General features: G+C 38.9%; 1 protein-coding gene across 2 annotated transcripts in view; it reads left to right on the top strand.

The window, feature by feature from the left end:
• LOC124064407 (ankyrin repeat and IBR domain-containing protein 1-like) overlaps positions 1-19,119 on the top strand; it is a 31,574-nt gene that overhangs the window by 8,685 nt on the left and 3,770 nt on the right. For both annotated transcript variants that reach the window (XM_046398841.1, XM_046398842.1), the window contains exons 6-19: positions 2,328-2,536; positions 5,233-5,321; positions 5,438-5,582; positions 6,290-6,456; positions 7,748-7,836; positions 8,635-8,765; positions 11,187-11,321; positions 12,432-12,518; positions 12,844-12,910; positions 13,606-13,751; positions 14,204-14,382; positions 14,536-14,587; positions 17,775-17,886; positions 18,586-18,629. In XM_046398841.1, the coding sequence (XP_046254797.1) occupies positions 2,328-2,536; positions 5,233-5,321; positions 5,438-5,582; positions 6,290-6,456; positions 7,748-7,836; positions 8,635-8,765; positions 11,187-11,321; positions 12,432-12,518; positions 12,844-12,910; positions 13,606-13,751; positions 14,204-14,382; positions 14,536-14,587; positions 17,775-17,886; positions 18,586-18,629 (1,652 nt within the window). The remainder of the gene's footprint in view (positions 1-2,327; positions 2,537-5,232; positions 5,322-5,437; positions 5,583-6,289; positions 6,457-7,747; positions 7,837-8,634; positions 8,766-11,186; positions 11,322-12,431; positions 12,519-12,843; positions 12,911-13,605; positions 13,752-14,203; positions 14,383-14,535; positions 14,588-17,774; positions 17,887-18,585; positions 18,630-19,119) is intronic.

Here is a 19,119-nt window from a genome sequence, read left to right as displayed (position 1 = left end):
GAGTTTTAATTGAATGGAAATGGGGAAATTGTTGCAATATTCATTATCTAAATGAGGCCATTTAGTGTCTGCGGCATTTGATTGGTGGTGAAACGTGTCTTGAGGCTGATAACAGCCTAATTGCACAGTTGACCGGGTCATGTTCGTGTTTTTAGGAGGAGACTTTTTTTGTCAGAGAAAATTTGGACCCACGCACAGTCCCCAATTCAGTATTTATAGCTATCAGGGCTCCAGACTAACTTTTTGCATTGATTGCACTGGTGCACCTAACTTTTTTTTTTAAGGTGCTAGGCCACCTTTTTATCGCTCTCTATAACCTTCATATAATGTGAATGATTTTTAAACAAGAATAAAGTGTAGAGAAATCTTATCTTTAGCTTATCTTTATTGAAGCAAAATTATATACAAAAAGAAAATTAAAGTGTTTAAAGTGCTTCACTGAGCTAAAATCGAAACATTTCAAACTAAAACATTAAGCAAAATAAAACATTTCCAAATAAAAGGGTTTGTGCTACAAGTGCTTCGCTGAACTGAAATTGAACATTTCAAACTCAACATTTCAAGTAAAATAACATATTTCAAAATAAAAAGTGGAAGTGTTGAAAGAGCTTCACTGAACTGAGACCTACCATCATGTCTCAAAGTCTTATAGCAGGTCTCCCCTTGCTGTCACATGCCCCTCAGATGGCCAACACCTGTAAATTGGCCTTCTTGCCCTTTGGCCTTGGCTAAACCAGCTTGCCACACTCTCCCTCGCATGTAAAATCTTCCAAAACTGGGCCCCTCCACACTGATCCTTATCAGGTCTTCCACTGTGTCTGTGTGAAGCGATGCTCTAGCAGAGCAGAATCCTCTCTCACAAACAGCAGATGATACGGAGAGCACCAGCAGAATGTGTACAAGGTGCAGTATGTTCTGAAAATTATACAAAACACATTCAAACATATTCTCATTGGGATGTGCAAGCTGTCAAAGTTGTTTTTGATGTCAAAGTTGACATTGATAATGTCATCAAAAAGAAAAAGAGTACTCTGAACAGTATGGGAGAGGGGCCACTTTCTCTACACACTTGTCACGGCATTTGTGTGTTTTTTTTTTAAGTTTTGATATTAAGCGTTGTTGACCCGCTTACAAATGCACTGTTACCAGCCATATTCTGACCGCACTCTTGATAATAGACGCAGTGCGTTGCATTACGTCATTTGTCGTATCTCAGCCAGGGAAATTGTTCTAGCCAGTCCTGTCTGAAAGAATACATTTTTGGCTTCTTAATTTGAGTCTTGGGGCAGGGCTCTGTCTCAGACTCAGTTGTCTCTTTGGTTCCGTGTCACAGGACCACAGCCGATCAGAGGCAAAGACCAGCCCGAGCTCTCTCTTATTGGTTTAGACCACAATATGATCCTACCATGAGTGTGGTTCGGTCATAGGAGAACACAGAGAGATGATCGCTTGCGAAATAAATTTATGTTTTCACCCGGGCAGTGTCAGGTGCACCAGTGCGACCTAGAAAAATTATTAGTCGCACTCTTGAAAATTTTGGTCGCACTCTGGAGCCCTGGCTATTCTAAAATAGAAAAACAGATGGCAGCAGGTCTATGTTGTTGGCTGTTTGAAAGCCTTGTTGGTAATTTTCCCCACAGTAGTTGTAGATCAGAGGACTTTTAGAAACTTTTTGTAATGGAATATCTATCTATCTATCTATCTATCTATCTATCTATCTATCTATCTATCTATCTGTCTATCTGTCTATCTGTCTATCTATCGACACACACACTCGCACGCACACACACACACAGTCTTGTTTCCATCACTTTTGAGGACATTACATAGACTTACATTCATTTGCCTAATCCTAACCCTTACATTCACCAAACCTCACCTCAACCTAACCTTAAAGCAAGTCTTCACCCTAATATTTAATGATCTACGCTGTGGGGATTTGCAGTAACGTGGGTCCTCACGATGTGACTGTGTGAACAGATTATTGTCGCCACAACTACAGGAATACACACGCGCACGCACACACACTGTCATGAGCTTTTGTTTCGTTTGAAGGTCAGCTCAACCTGCAATTCAGACTTTATGTAACATCTTTTATAAGAACTGGCCTTTTACTTCAGGGAACACTTGTCTACGGTGATGACTTCTCTCCCCCTGTCCCTCAGCTTTTTCCACTGTCATCCAAACTCTGTTTATATCTCATTGTCATTTGGTCATTAAAAACACACTATTCGGTTTCTCATCTACTTCCATCAATTCTTTTCTGTTCGGTTTTATGTGTTTAGCATTTCTTTCTCACTATGCATGTTTTTACTTTTTTGCATCAGACTGGGACAGAGAAAAACTCCTAGAGGCCTGGATGACCAATGCAGAGGAATGTTGCCAACGCTCAGGGGTACAAATGCCCAACCCTCCTCCAAGTGGCTACAATGCCTGGGACACCTTGCCCTCACCCCGGACGCCACGCACCACCCGCTCCTCCATCACCTCTCCAGACCAAATCAGCCTCATGCCAGCCGATGAGGAGTCTTCTCTGGTGAGGGATATGTTTGGGTTCCCTTTCACCAATGTTAGCTAAATTAATAGAAAAAGAGAATGAGGAAAAAAACTGAGATGCACACAGCCAAATTGATGTTTAACCACACAGGTTGTATTGAACTGGTTGGGATCCAAGTTTAACCAAAAACAAGTTTGACAGTTACCTTCGGTTTTCTTAAATTTTGAAAAAAATTTGAAAAAAAAAAAAGTTGGATGAAAATTTCAAATGGCAGTTGTAGATATGGTAGATGAGGACATCATTTTAGTGAAGTCTCTCATTTAACTGTACTTATCAGTGAAGAGCCAGCAGAAATTAAAGCACAGGATGAGTAGCCCCAGGGAGCTGAAAGATTTCCTGGCCAAGAAGCTGCTACAGCAGCAAATGATAAAGCTAGCATGGAGAAGTATGGACTAATAGTAACTGGCAGTGTACCCATAAACCTGTACAACAGTGTTTATTTAAACCGAGTCCCTACGGTAACACAGGTTTTCCTGAAGTGTTCTTTAAATTTTCACTGCCACACCTGTGTTTCTGCATAATGTTTCATTATTTCCCAGCATTATACTGCTAGCAAGCATTAGTATTCATGCCAGTGTTCTGCACTGCTAACATAAACACAAACAGGACTCCCTCTGCTCCTAGGAGAAGTGGTTTGTTAATTTTGGTGTAACCAAGTTTTGAACATGAGAGAATATAAAGATACTCAATAAAAATGTGTTTCAATAGTGTTTCAACTGTCCATAAGCCAGTGAGTGAGCCCATGAAAACAGGCAGAAAGGACATTCCACCGCAACCTTTTGCTTCTGTGTCAAACATATATACAAGTGATCAAACTTGTCACACTCTTTGTGCTGCTCCCCTAATGGGATGCTGAACTTATAGGGCGTAGATATTGAACTAACTTAGTTACGTTTATGTAAGGCTACATACATAAGTGTCACTGTAACTATCTGCTAATTGTTGTTATGCTACTGCTAATGTAAACAGTATTGAAGTATTCTCTGCAAAATGAAATTTGAGCATCTTAGAAATTTGAAAAACATAAAAAAAATAATTTGTTTACTTGCAACTACAGTTCCCATGATTCATACACATTTGATGCATGCTGTCAAAATATCAGAAGGTGCATTTACAACGTTACAAGGTCAATATGGACTCTTAATAACCAGCTCCTGCAAGAGGGTCGACTGTCCCTCTTGCCTAATTGCCCTCCTCATTAACCTGACCTTGTTTGGGATTTCTCAACAATTATCAAACATGCTTGACATTTTCCTCAGCAGTCCTCCTCTCACATCTCGCATTACCCGTCAAGATAGAAATGATGCCAGATAATGTGAAATGTCCTTTATGCTGTTGGCAGTTGGACCACTCACTATGGAAGAGTGTGTGTTTTATAAAAATCAAGGTGTCCTGGAAGAGGGCAGGAGCAGAGAATGGCAAAGTTGTCTATCCTCACTTCCCACCACACTAACTGGTGTCAAGGATAGAAATACAGTTAGTCATTTTATTTCCATATTTAGATTTCCGTGTGGAGAACTACTGTATTATGAACTTTTATCATGCTAAACATTTTCTGTTCTTGTGATTCTTATGACTCAGTTCTTGTTTACTCTTACTCTGTATACTGAGGTGTTTGCAATGAACTTCACTGTAAGCATAAAAGTGGCATTTCCTGAGCTATTGCATGAGAACTTATCTACACGATACTGATGGGAAACTAATCCTTTCAGTAAATCCCTTCTACAAAAACATTATTAGCCATTTCTAGAATGTTTTTGACATTTGATATTGATGACCAGGGACTTGAAGCTTTTGAAGTGACATTGCTACTTGTGGGGAAAATGCCAGTCTCTGAAAGGTTTTGTGTTAGAAGACATAATATTTTTGGATGACTGATGGTTTTGTGGATATTTCAGTGTTATGGTGTGTGAAATAAACTGTTCATAGGTGATAGTTGAAGCTGACAGATAGGATATATCAACTTCTTCATATGAAATTATAGACTGCGTTTGTGTGACAGTATCTTCTGTGGTGGCGCTGAAAAGGAGTGCCTTGAACTGCTCTGTGCCAATCGACTCTGTCTACTCAAGGGCCCGTTTAAAGGTTACAGTTGATTATATAACATTCTGCTCTTTCACAAATCAATACTTACATTGTTGAAGTACACTGCCTCTTTATTGTCTTTTGTTTGGGTCAGCCTTTCACTGTAACAAGGCCTGTGTCTGTGTGTTTGTCCCTGCTTGTATCTGTGTCTCAAATTTCTGTTAATATGAGAAAATACATCTGATGACAAAAGAGTAATCTGTGAGCCATATGCTAATGAGAGGTCATAATCATGGCCTGGGTAGGCCTTAGGCACAGTGCGATTTTATAAAACAAATACTACCATTGTATATAATTTATGCACATTGACATATCAACTGAATAAGACATAATTTTCCTTACCTAGTCACCCCCTTGAACATTATAATTTAGGCCACCTATTGCCGTATTTGTGCATGCCTGTTCTCAAGATTGAAAGGGTTGTGTGTGTTTTCGTAATGATGTGTGAATTGTGCTGGAGGGCCTTTTGAATTTGAAGAATTAGATATCAGAAAATGATTGTTAATGGCAGGCTTCATTCATTTAGACTGACTTGAATCTATTTGTACTGTGGACGTTAAAACGATTCTATCTCTTTTCTGTTGTCACAGTGTGGTATCTGCATGTCTTCCATCTCCGTCTTCGAGGAACCTGTTGACATGTCCTGTGGCCATGAGTTTTGCAGAGGATGTTGGGAAGGGTAAGTCATGTTTTGGTTTGGTCTGTAGACTGTGGATCAGCTCAGGATGTAAGTTAATTACTTACGCTGATATTCTTTTGTTTTTGTTTGTCTGCAATGTATGTATGTTTCCTCAGGTTTCTAAATCTAAAGATCCAAGAGGGTGAAGCCCACAACATCTTCTGCCCGGCCTTTGACTGCTACCAGTTAGTGCCTGTGGAAGTCATTGAGAGCGTAGTATCTAGAGAGATGGACAAGCGTTACCTTCAGTTTGACATCAAGGTAGTCAGATGAAATCACACTGGACACTAGTAGATTTCTCTTAACTGTGATCCTTTTACAAATAATCTTGAAATGATGATATTGCCACCTCCAAAAATAAACATGCTACCGCTGCAGTTAAGTTTCTATGTAAAGACTTCACTGAATATAGAGGTCAGTTTGCTTAAATGCAAGAGGTGGCAAACATCGACAAGAGTAGAGAGCTATTTTCATACCTGAGAGGAAGTTGAACTGAATAAATCAGAAATACTTGCAATTAGAATTTTTATCTGTTGCCAAATGGTCACTTAGATTCATTTTATTTTTGTTTCAAAACAACACCCTTTTCTTCCTTATATTTTGCATTAATTGAAGCTCTCAGATAAAATGACCAGCTTCTTGAAACATGACTATTTTCTCATTTAAGCTCCATAAGCACAGTTACCATATTCAGGCTAATTTCCTGTCATTTTTTTGGACAAAATTGAATTTCTTACAAATAGGGAAGCACTTAGAATTTGTGATAGTTAGCTGACTGATGGTCTTGAAGAAGAAAACATGCAGGTATAGGGGATTATGGTAATAGAAGTCATTTTGTTAGCAAGTAAATAAAAAAAAAAGAATTGTTTCACTGAAATAAATGTAAAAAAAGTCACCCTCAATAAATTACCTACAGTTCAACAATAGATGAATTGCTCAGTGATTTTAATCTTCTTTTCTGTTGACAGGCATTTGTGGAGAACAATTCAGCAATCCGCTGGTGTCCTGAGGCAGGGTGTGACAGGGCAGTGAGACTGAACACCCATGGCCCTGGGACCTCCACCTCAGACCCTCTTAGCTTTCCCCTCCTTCGCGCCCCTGCAGTTGATTGTGGCAAAGGCCACCTCTTCTGCTGGTCAGTAATCATTACCAAATTGTATGTGTGAAAGTGTTTCTGTCATTATTGCCATGATGCCTTGTAATTAAAATCTGGACTTTGCAAAACTTCAAATATTCTAACATAAAATTAATGGAGATTACAAAAAGTAAAGTATGTGTTTTGATTAAAAGTCAGACAGCCTGTTTATTACAATACACATTTGTTGTGTCTTACAGAAAAGCATTAGGAAGATTCAAAGAGTGTTTGTCTGTATCTTGAGCTGTATTCACAAAGTTTTCTGGTACCAACAATTGCTCTGATGCGCTGATGAAATTCTTAAGATTACGTCGTTTTTCTAAGAATTTTGACTTAAAGGCAAGACTTGACCCCGACAAAGACAGAAGCATTCTAGCCCTGAAGAGAGCTCCTAAGGTAAAAAACTGTTTAAGGACTTTAAGAGTCTTAAGAGTTTCTTTACTAAGGAAGAAATACCAAAAACGCATAGAGCTGGAAGATATCTAGATAGAAGATACAATGTCTGGACGCTGAATTACAGAGAATTAAAGAAAGGCTACCTAGCAACAGGGTCAGCCACACTATGTCACTAAGATAAAAGTTTCTGTTTCTCTCCTTGCTCAGAGTTGGTCTGAGAATTTTACTCATTTCATACGGTAGCACTCCTTGCGAGAAACTTTTAAACTAAGTTAGGAGTATTGTCCGAATGTTTGTGAATATGACCCCTGAAGTTCCCAGGTGCTCTATTACTTTGAAATAGAAACAAGGTTGAAATCGCCAAGACTCATCAGAGAATTTGTTGTCCAGTCAATCCCAGTAACAAGGAAAGAGGGACCATTTTCTGTGAGCCCACCAAGAATCTAATAGCCTCTCCAACAGAGAGCTCTGAAGCTCTGTGCTCCAAAAAACAGCACTTCATCGATTATTTTGTAATGATAGAGTGGCTGGATTGAAACCACTCCCAAGTAAAAGGTGTATGACAGCCCACCTGGAGTTTTCCAAACAGCAGAGCATTTTCCCTTAGGTTCACTTGTCAGATTTATTCAAGAGTTCACTTGACATGACATTGGAACTGACACGTAATGGAACTGGATGTAACACAGGTTCGACTTTTATGGTTCCCTTGACATAAGGGTGACATTTAGTTCAGACATGACCAATTGATGCTGGTTGACGGTTTGACGGCACCTCTCACAGTACTGTGTGCTCATCATTTGTCTTAATTTTGTGTATAGGCCAGGGACAGAATGGGAGCTTTGAATAAGTAATTTCAATTGGCTGCCTCATCTTTATTTCTCTGTTTATACGCCAGGGAGTGTAAAGGTGAGGCCCATGAGCCCTGTTACTGTGAGACCTGGAAAATGTGGCTACATAAAGTCACTGAAATGAGACCTGAGGAATGTGAGTATTGACATTAATTAATTTATTTTATTTCTTGTTATGTTTTAGACACTCAGTTATAGCTGAATCTAGAAAGAGTGCAGCTTTCTGCATTGAACGTCTGAGTTTATGTTGCATTAACCAAGATAATGTCATGTTTTTTTTTTATTTTATCCATTCTAATGACTAACTTTATACCAGAATTGTGTCAGGTTTTCCCCTGTTTTTGGAGTGCTGTCAAGTGTGTGATTTGGAGCTAAATTATGTGGAACTCGACCACAGTGATTACAAACAGTTTAATGCTAAAACAATTAAAATCCACCATGTTGATGAGAAATTACTAATTAAAGTGAACCACCTACTCTTTAAAAGTATACAGTGTTTAGAAGCTGTAATTGAACTATGGGCACACACAGATGACTTAAGATGGCCCAAAGTGCCACTTCACTGTGACAGACAGTTGAAAGACAAAAGCAATTATTTTGTTGTGCAACTATCATCCCCTTCGATTTCTCCAGATTCTGTTTTATCTTGGCATTTCAAATGGCACATCAGAGGTGCTTTGATAATAGCCAATTATACTGTTTGTGTGTGTATGTGTGTGTGCGTGCACGCGCGGGGGGGGGGGGGGGTAGTGTACACGAGCATCTTGGGAAGTGTTAGCAAAATATATAAGCAATATGCATTAGTCAGGCAGGACAGTTTCCCACTAAATGCAGTGGTCTGTTAAGACGTTGTGATAATAGCCATTCTCATTCTCATTCTCAGTCTCATTATGCCTTTATTTGTTCTGTTTACCTCTCCCTCTTTCCATTGAAGTGGCTGGTGTGAGCGAAGCTTACGAAGATGCAGCCAACTGCTTATGGCTGCTTTCGAACGCCAAACCCTGTGCCAATTGCAAGTCCCCAATACAGAAAAATGAAGGCTGCAACCACATGCAGTGTGCTAAGGTAAGTTAGGCTGAGAGGTCTCACATACCTGTCATACCAGTACGTTTTCAGTTATCAGTCAGTTGTTTTCTGATTGGGAGAACTACTTGAATGGACAATTCACAGGTATTAAATGTGTGTATTGGACAAATTGTACAGCTGTTAATATTAAAATTCAAGAGATAGCCAAGAATCAGAGCTTGAATTGGAAAACCTTTGGACACAATTACAGGCACATCTGACCCTTTGGCCTTGGTGACTGGGTTCACAGTTAAATTTGAGCTCAGCACAGGGATTTTGATCAGTTAAATGTGCTAAATTATATTTAGAACCTGTAATCAACTTAGAAATTCTTTAATTAAAATTGCAAAATGAAGTTTTTGACATTATATAAAAATAAATTCAGTGCATTATATGTCACAACCTCTTTAGCTAGACACTGTGGCCCCAGGGTCACTTAAACATATGTCTGCATTTTTTAAACATGGTTTCAGTCACATCATAATTACAACAACATCATAAAGCAAAGTGTGGATTGATCACCATTAAAAATGCAACACGTTACATCATCCTGAAAGGGTGAATTTCGATGGCTCTGATGAACTTAATTAAGGTGTCCCAAGGCTTTAACAGAGTTTTAGTTGGGAATGCCATCTGGGAAAAGGGTGGTTGAAGGCTCAGTAACAAGCACATATCATTTTAGAAGCACACAGATCGATAATGTGACTCTTTGAGAATCCACTGCCTGTAAATTTCATAAGCCTGTTGAAATAAACAAACAAAAAAATAGGGGGCCAGTTAAATATTTTCCTGCAGGATAGCTTTTGCTTTTCATGATTTGCCTCATTTCACTTTTAAATATTTTGTAACACTCTTGAGGAATTTGCTCTTTGGATAATTCTTCATCTCTCGTTACACAAGATTTTTCAGTAGCTGTGTGTTACCTTTTCAACAGTCTGTCAGCTTGTAATTTACACCCTGGAGCCATCTGATTACTTATGAAGAAATAACTGAATACGAAACAGTTGTGTAAATTACTGACAAGTTCTGGCAAAGATAACTGTAACAGTGTTGTATTTAGAAGTGTCTTGTAAAATGTCTTCAATGTCAGTCAACTTTTGTTATAATTTTAAAAGATTACTTAACAGGGCGTGGCTCATTATACTTACATATTCATAAGCAGTTCATCAAACAGCTAATAAGTCCTGCATTTAGTTACCCTGCTTCTGTCTTCTTGAGATGGACAAGAGAGAGTCATGCAGAGTTGATTGAAACAGTCAGTGGTGGAGGGAGGGTGTGAGACTGCTAAACACATGGATTTGTGTTGCCTGAAAGTATCTCTGTTGCTGCTACTGTTGCTCGAGGGGAGGCCATGAAAGGAGCAGGACAAGGCTCTCTTTTTTTTTTTTTCCCTCTCCTCTGTGACATTACTATCACTGTCCCCATCCTGGTTAAAGAGGCTGACTAGAGATGGAGATTAGTTTGTGTTGAATGGAGCAGCTTTCACAAGCTGAGAGGTCACGGAGGGCTCAACCTTTTGACCTGTTAGTACCTGGTAAGAAATGGCTCCTGTTGCTTAGAAACATGGATCTTATGTGTCGCAAAGGAAATTTTTTTTTGTCTTTTCACTGCCATTTCCGTCCCTCTAGCCTGGCTTCACACTTCTTATGTTAAGTCTCTCAATTTTACACGCTGTCTTTTTGTGCCCCTCTGTCCCTCCATTCAGCCTGCCTCCCACTCTTCTTTTTGTATTGATTTTTCTGAAGTGTCATGTAAGCGTAATGTTTTCATTACATCTGAGGTCTTACCCCGAAGCATTGTGTGTTGCTCTTGCTAACTTGTCACTCACAGAAGTACTTGTGGCACCGGGAGAGTTATCACTTAAACCCAAAAAGGCTGCTGATTTGAGTGTCTGTGGGGTTCTGTTGTTTTACAATGCCCAACGGAACTGATCTCAAATGTTGTCTCAGTGTCGTCTAGTGGCGGCAGGCTACAAGAATCCCATACTAGGTTCAAACAACTGTGACTCCTCTTAAACGCTGCTATTTGTAAAATAAGAAAGTGATGGGAAGAAGATTGAGACACTCATTCCAATTATAATTCTGTTAATGATGTTAAGATCAGGAAGAGGATATACAAACATATTTTTAATAAAACTTTTCAGCTTTCACATCCTTTCAGGTCAGTGCTTGCCAATATTAGAAGTTACTCCACACCAGCTGAACTGAGATTTTGTCTTTTTGTTTTAGGGAAACTTGGGGAAATCAATGTGAACTAACTTTCTGTGTATGTGCGTGTGTGTTTGAAGAGTGATAATGGTTTTTAGGATTTAAAAAAAATGTAAAAAAAAAAATTAAAGTAAAAAATTTGTACCGGTATTTGGCTATCCAGTTTTGATGGCTGAGCAGATTTAAGTGCAGTATTTCCATTCCTTCTTTCTAGTGTAAGTATGACTTCTGCTGGATCTGTCTGGAGGAGTGGAAAAAGCACAGCTCATCAACAGGAGGCTACTATCGTTGCACCCGGTATGAGGTCATTCAGCAGGTGGAGGAACAATCAAAGGAGATGACTGAAGAGGTACACATGTGCGTGTGTGTGCACGCACGCTCTCACACACACACAGTTTGACACCAACACTGATTTAGATCGTTAGATTGTTGATATCCAACTGACTCATCCACCAGTGGGCGCTGTGCACTACCACAGCTTACTTGTCCATCTAATTGTACTAAACAAAATCAACAATTTCCATCTCCTGTTTCAGTCCAGTTAACTGTCAACATGTCACTTGATCAAAATGTGACTTCTCTGGGGCATGTGACAGTAGTGACCAGACAGTTGAGTGGTATCAGCTTATTGTGATGTGCAAAGGTACTGACATGCGAGGAATTATGTTCTTTATTATATGCTGTTTCTCAAATTAAACACTGCACTCCTATAACACTGTCACAGTTACAGTGAGCAATTTAAACAAACTGAAGGGGATCAAAATCGATGCAGCAGAACAAGAGAGAAAATGATACCCTTCATTACCCACAGTGCACCTCAACCACTTACAGTTCAGTCCATTTCAGGTGTGTTATGCTTGTAGTTGGTAATGTAGTGAAGAACTATGTGATTTTTTTCTTTTCCATCTTCAAAGTCTTGGTCTTAATGACCCAAGTGACATAACCTGGGCCTTCCTAAAATTGACAGTGTATTAATCCTAATACACATACTGCCTCTCATTTTTAACTTTGACATTTAAAGGTTCAAAAGTGTACACAATAGAAACATTTGTAGGTAGTATTGTATTAATATGTTGATCCAGACATAGACACAGACGGGCAAACGGCTGAGGACAATACTTGTGTTCATTCGCATATACACTCTAACAGGAAAAATCTTGAGTCTGTGGAGCTTACATAAATAAATGGAAAACACACACACTCACATTCACATTCAAGCTTGTTTAGACTCTTGACCATGGAGCCATCCACAATCAATTCCACCTGCCTTTGTCAAAGGTGAACAAAGTCTGTTTTCAGCCTGCACTAGCATTCCTCCCAGTCACAAGTACTGATTCCACCTGTAGCACTACTCACTCACTTTGCTCTTGGCCAGAGTACCTACATTTTCTTCTGTGATGGTGAACCACATGCTTGGGAGTTTATTGTCTATGACTGGTGTCTCATCACGGTTTTTCAGGCAGAGAAGAAACACAAGAGCTTTCAGGAACTTGACCGTTTTATGCACTACTACACACGCTTCAAGAACCATGAGCACAGCTATCAGGTAAACAGACCTGGGTTTGTCTTACTGTGATGTCTGCTTTGCATAGTATACAAACAGTCATGGATGTAACCAGTGGGAACTTGCTATCTAGTGTAAAACATAGCTGGGCATAGTCTCTAATGCAGTATATTTTAATATGATTAAAGTGTGGTATTTCTGAGTTCTTTACATCTATAATGTTACTGAATTCTGTTTCTCCCATGTTTTTTTTTTTAATTCATTTCTTCTCTTATACTGGCATTGGTTCATTGCTTGGTCAGCAAGTCTGTGCAAGATGTTTTTACTCAACAATAAAACCTAACAGCTTCTGTCTTCCTGATAATAGCTGGAGCAGCGCCTGTTGAAAACAGCCAAAGAAAAGATGGAGCAGCTCAGTCGAGCCCTGAGTGGAAGTGAGTGTGCAGTCTGTCATAACACTGTCAGTCTTTATTCCACATTCAGACACATCTTAATCTAGTCCTCTGATATCGAGCTTTTGAAAGTAGGTAGGAGGGAGGAAAAGACACAAAGGTTTAATAATGTATTAACAACAGTGTAAGGTATGGTCTAGTTATTTTTCAGCAGACATGTCTAGGTTAGGGGAAAGCTGCTCCTTGTGAATAAGCCTTGTCTCAAGTCTTTTAAGGCCCCATCTGTACAGGCAATTACAGCCTGTTCAGCATAGCCAAGTTTTGTTCTGATACACAACACTCACTTTAAATTTCAGTAAATTCTGATTGCAGTGGTTTTACTTACATAAGTCTGTGTGCCAGCTGACAGAGAAAATGGAAATGGCCATAACTCAGTGTTTATGATTCTGGCTCGGTTGAAAGTTTACACAATTGATTGTGCACAACACATTTGCAGACAGGTCTAATCATCCAAAAATTAAACTAGGCCATGATTGACTATCAGGATGGTATATTCTGATGCTTATGTGCATATTTCTTTTCCCGTAATTTGAGCACCTTGGCTTTAAAAATGTTTTGCCTCATAATGTGTGAAAGGAGACATTTCAGGTAATTACAACACAATAAGAGGTATGTTTTTCAAAAGTAAAACGCATACTCATTTTTGTCATCTGAATTTCTCTCCCTCTCTTTCACAGGGGAAGGAGGCCCACCTGACACTACATTCATTGAAGATGCGGTCCTAGAACTACTAAAGACTCGCCGCATCCTCAAGTGCTCTTATCCATATGGGTTCTTTTTGGAGCCCAAAAGCACAAAGAAAGAGATCTATGAGCTTATGCAGGTATCAGTCCTACTTATTGAGAATAAAGACAAGCCAGTGGGACATTAGAGATGTGGGACTAAAGATTTCTATCTCAAGATCTTCACTATCTGCAATGCTCAACCTTTAGTTAAAAATCGAGTGTTATATAAGTTATGACCTTGTCTTTACCACCAAAGACAAGGAATGTTACATATGCTGCTGTCTTTTCAGTGTTGTGGTCCTTTACTCCAGAATGAATGAGCAAGGCTTGTCTAGGTCTTACATAAGGTCTTGCAGGCTTTTAAAGTAAACACATACATAGTAACCCTGAAAGTAGTTCACTTGTAGGACTTACTCCGAGGTCAGTTTGTCCTTGGACATCCTAATTTGGGAACAGATTGTTTTTTGAGACAAATGTAAACTTGAAATTGTGTATCCATACTTTCATATCACTCAAAGAATTACCCAGCCATTTCTCTTTCTGTCTTCAGACGGACTTGGAGATGGTGACAGAGGACCTAGCTCAAAAGGTCAACCGGCCTTATCTGCGCACGCCGCGCCACAAGATCATTCGTGCAGCCTGTCTGGTACAGCAGAAGAGGCAGGAGTTTCTGGCCTCCGTAGCCAGGGGAGTGGCCCCCAATGACTCTCCTGAGGCCCCCAGGCGCAGGTAACAAATAGACATGCATCAGCGTAATTTTTACAGCAACAATACAACAGAACTTTAGTTTGAAATGATCACAAGTGACCAGGTAGCTATAAAAGTTGAGCAATTACTCACATTCTTATAATGACTAAATGTCTGTCTCTTCCTCACTTGCAGTTTTGCTGGCGGAACATGGGACTGGGAATATTTAGGCTTTGCATCACCTGAGGTAACAGAACACACCTTCATTATTTTTCAGTGGAGGCTTGTCAGTTGAAATGTATATATATTGGATTTTGCATGTTTTTATATGCAGTGAATGGAGTGATTCACAGACTGTTTATCTGTGAATAGGGACTGTTTGATTCAATGCAGTAATGGTGGCACTTCTCTGTTAATATTGTATCAAACCAAGTTCAATTTGTCGCAGTAACTTAAATCATGATTGTTATGTAATCTAATTAGGCGACCCTACATTATACCCCTTTTTTATGAAGACTGTGTATATTAACATCTTTTTGAAATTGCTGATTTTACTTTGGCTGTGTAGCAGCACTGACAAACCATGATGACCCAAGATCACCATGTTATTCAACACACTGGAGCCAGCCAGATGGTTCAGTGTTCCCCTGTGCACCCAGTTGGATGGCTTTAAAGCACAGTTCTCTGGCAAACACCTAAACAGGTTGCTGCCGATCATTGCACATTAGCAACAGGCATTTGTAGTTAACTTTTACAGTCATAAAACTGTCAACCACATAATGGTTTGATTATTGCCTCTGTTTTTCCGTACATCTTGATGCGTGTACACAATAGTAGTTGCATAAGTCAGTACACTGCAGTTACTGCTCCAAACTTCCATTACTGTTTAGTTTAGGATGCAGCAGTTTTTAAACCTACTGGCTTTCCATCTGAAATGCTCAGCTCAATAGCCCCATCACTCCTTGGGCTCTTAGCGTTTAGTCTTTCGGAAGTTGTTAAAACTCGACACTAATATGCAAATCTTGCATCAAACCTAAGCCTCTCAAGTTATTGTGCATGTCATTCAACAGCATACAGCGTGCATTTCCCCTTTCCTGACAGGAAAACAAATGACAAGATCAGTTTGCCAGAATGATAAATTAATTTTCTCATCATCTGCCTGTTCAGCACCATGCACTGAGGCATAGATAAAGCTTTGTGAAGCTTTTGTTTACTTTAGGTTTACTGAGTAAACGGTTGCAGCTGGACAGGCCTTTCTTTTATCCACACTTGGACCTAGTGCGTTCATTTTGCAGGTTTTATAATTTCCGGATTGAAAGCTGCAAACTGTCAAGGTAGCGCACCTACGTTAGCAGGTTGTCTGAAAATGACACGACTCACACAGATGGTGTTTTATATTCATCATTATGTCAATCATAAAAGGTCCCATTATCTTATTTGAATTATTTTGACAAGGTTACAGAAAACAGTGCATGATTCACACAGATCTTCTGTTGTCTGTGGATTATTAAAAGCCTCCTGACATGATGATAACAGGCACTATTCTCTCACTGGTCGCTCGCCTGAACACATCAGAAAAGTGAAGTAGCAGGCAGCTTTTTGAAACAGAGAATTCTGACAACTCTCCTCTGCTCTTCTACTTAGGAAATGCTTGAAAGTTTATGTTTTGCCACAATATTGGTTTTAATTGGAAGTAACTATAAATGCTGATTGTTTACTTTGCTGACTATCATCTGTCAGAATTTACTGTCTCTGTCGGGTTATCACACTGTGCTATAACATTGATCCTTCAGACAAATCTAGCGCTCAAGCCAAGGGAAGCCACTACCTAAGCATACAAGCCATGAAAAAAGATTTAATTAATCTAAGCTCACACTACAAAGACATGACTTATCTTCAAAACAACAGATCATGATTGTAAAACTCAGGTGAGATGCTCATTTCACATCTACCCAATTTTTCTCCTTCAGGATTTAAATAACAAACAAGCTTGCAACATTCTGTCTGTTATTTTGGGCACATGTATCTATGAAGATTTTTATAGTTAAATGTTGCCACCAGATGCTGAACACTAAGCCACTCTAAAAAATTAGGTTTTTATGTTTGTCTCCTAATTAAAAGTCTCTGTCTCTCAGCTGCAGATGGTCTGCTTCATAGTTCACAATGTGTGCAGATCACTTCATAGTGGGCTATTTTTAGAGCAATGGAAACATGAAAGACAAAGTTGGGTGGCAGGCTTTTGATTATATGAATGTGACTCATGGATTTTGCAAATGTATGAGGTGATTATTGGAGAAAGCAATTTTCATTATTTCCTGAGGTACTGATATGCAGATGTGCAAATTCAATATATGTAATCTTTTCATGTTGGCATAGAGTAGCAGTGTATTCAGTCCCATCTTAAGAACTCATATCATTTTCAGTTCAATTTATTTATATAGTGCCAAATCACAACAGTTGTCTCGTGACACTTTCTAGTTAAGCAGGTCTAGACCAAACTCTTTAATTTGACTCGAGGTTGGCACTGGGATTGTAACTTATGGCTCATTTTTGTAGTTCAGCACTTCAGGTGTTATCTGTACCAACTATTGTTTCAAACTATACACATGCACCACGCTGTAGTGCTTATAATTTCATTTAGACACGCTGTGTGAAACACAAGCTGTTGATTCTAGCTCATTTAAACTCTCCTGAGTGACAATGTTCCCTGAAATGTCAAGTTAAGGTTTGTCTTACTAATAAAAGATAATGCTACACTCTCTCACTACCTGCAATGCAAAGAACAGACAGTTTTATAGGATGGTTTAGGCTAGTTACATGTGGGGTGTTATGTTACCACTGAACCTTCAGAAGACATGTATTTTTAATTCATTCTGACTTGTGTTTTTAAAACCACTAAATAATTAGTTAATTCAGTTGACTTTCTAACAACATCACTTTGACATTTGATAAGGTATTCTGATTGCTTTTGAGACTAGTTGGGCATAAACATTTTCAAAGATCTGATCCTCAGTCCTCATGCAGTCTCATTTCTAATTCCTTTCCAGTGAAGGTGTGCTTTGGATTCAGTCTAGACTGCAGTCCAATGACTGAAAGCTTGGTCTGCAGTTGAAAGGGTTTGCATCAGTCTCTAAGTGATGATCTTTCCTGAGATGAAAGACTCAGGCCACACTTAAAGCCAACTGCCTCACTGTTAGAATCAGAGTTACAATTTACAAATTTGATCAATTTAATGTTTAATTTAAACCCAAAAACTTAGATGAGTCAAGGGAAATGTGTAACTATAGATCAGAAGATTTTTATGGTCAGAAAGCTAAAGCTGAGCTGTTTATGATGACAGTTATGGATGTTATGGATGCGATTGTTGTAATTAAGCAGTAAAAAGGATATGAAAATGATGGTGTTTATTAAATGTTACTGTCTGTTCTTTTAAGGAGTACGCAGAGTTCCAGTACAGACGGAGACATAGGCAGCGGAGGCGAGGTGACATGTCAAGTCTCCGTAGCAACACACCTGACCCTGATGACCCCAGTGACAGCACATCAGGTACTGCAGTGGACATAAAGAATTCTACCTCAGGGGTTCTTAGCTTCTTATTACCTGATGATATACATGTGGATTATGTGAATCAGAAACTCTCAGTTCAGATTGGTATGTTTTTACATCGACATGTAGATATTAAGGCATTTTTGCCTTTTTTGTGATAGTGCCTGTAGACAGATGTTGGTGACTGAGAGGAGCACGGATGCAACAAGTGATGTACATAAAAAAGATAACGTTAAAAATAGAAAGTTAATGAAGTGTATTGCCGTTGCAAGGTTTCCTAAACTATGATAAAATAACACATTTCCATTAAATTAAGCTAGGTTAGTCCAGTCCTCTTTGTTTTTGATTACACTGATTTGTACAGATCTGACATTAGGTTACTGGCCCAAAGTCTGGAAAATCTGTTGAAGTTCAAAAAGCCATAGTGCACAGCCAAAAGCTTTTGGTTGTGTGCTGTGAAGAATGGATTTTGCAGTTGTGAAGCCAGGTAATAGTTTCTGTTGAATTTGGATACTGAAGTAGTGAATTTCCAAATGCTGAAGGCATAGAGTCTGGTCAGGTTTCAGGTTTTGCACAGGTTTTGTTCACTAAAATGAAGATGCTTTTCTTTAAAGTGGTAATTAGCTAAGGATTATATTGCTGGTTACAAATGATGACTGAGGGTGTTAATGCGTTTCTTTTTTTTATTCTCTTAAAAAGACACACAGGATGTTGGAAGTGGACGTAGACAAGGTCCTTTGATGGTGAGTGTATAGTTACCATTTTCATCTCAGTCCACAGCTTGTCAATAAAAAAAACAGATCAATGAGCTGACCTGATTTCTGAAGGGCTTTCTTGTTTTATGGTCACTGTGGTTTGACAATGCTGGGGTAGCAAAATTTTGTTAGACTTCATTTGGGTTTTCTTTCTTTTTGGTTTGCTTTTATAATGACAAAAGAGACGTTTTTTTAAAAAAAAAAGTCTAATTTATTTCTTTGCTGTTAAAAGGTTTTTGTCAAAAGTCAGGGGAAATTGGGCCACACAGCCCAACTGACAGCCTGTCTGAATTTGTAGCATATAAAGTATAAAACAGGAACTACAGATCAAATTCTGATGAAAAACAAATATAGTCTCATTTGAGGTGAGTCTCAGTCTGGTAATTTTTTTGGGGGTGATTTATCAGTGTCCTTTTACTAATTCACCAATAATCAACCAAACTATACAATTATATCAAATCTGCAGCTGATAATAATT

The sequence above is a fragment of the Scatophagus argus genome, chromosome 9, assembly GCF_020382885.2.
Source record: "Scatophagus argus isolate fScaArg1 chromosome 9, fScaArg1.pri, whole genome shotgun sequence".
Classification (NCBI taxonomy): domain Eukaryota; kingdom Metazoa; phylum Chordata; class Actinopteri; family Scatophagidae; genus Scatophagus; species Scatophagus argus.
This window is presented reverse-complemented; position numbering and strand designations above follow the sequence as displayed.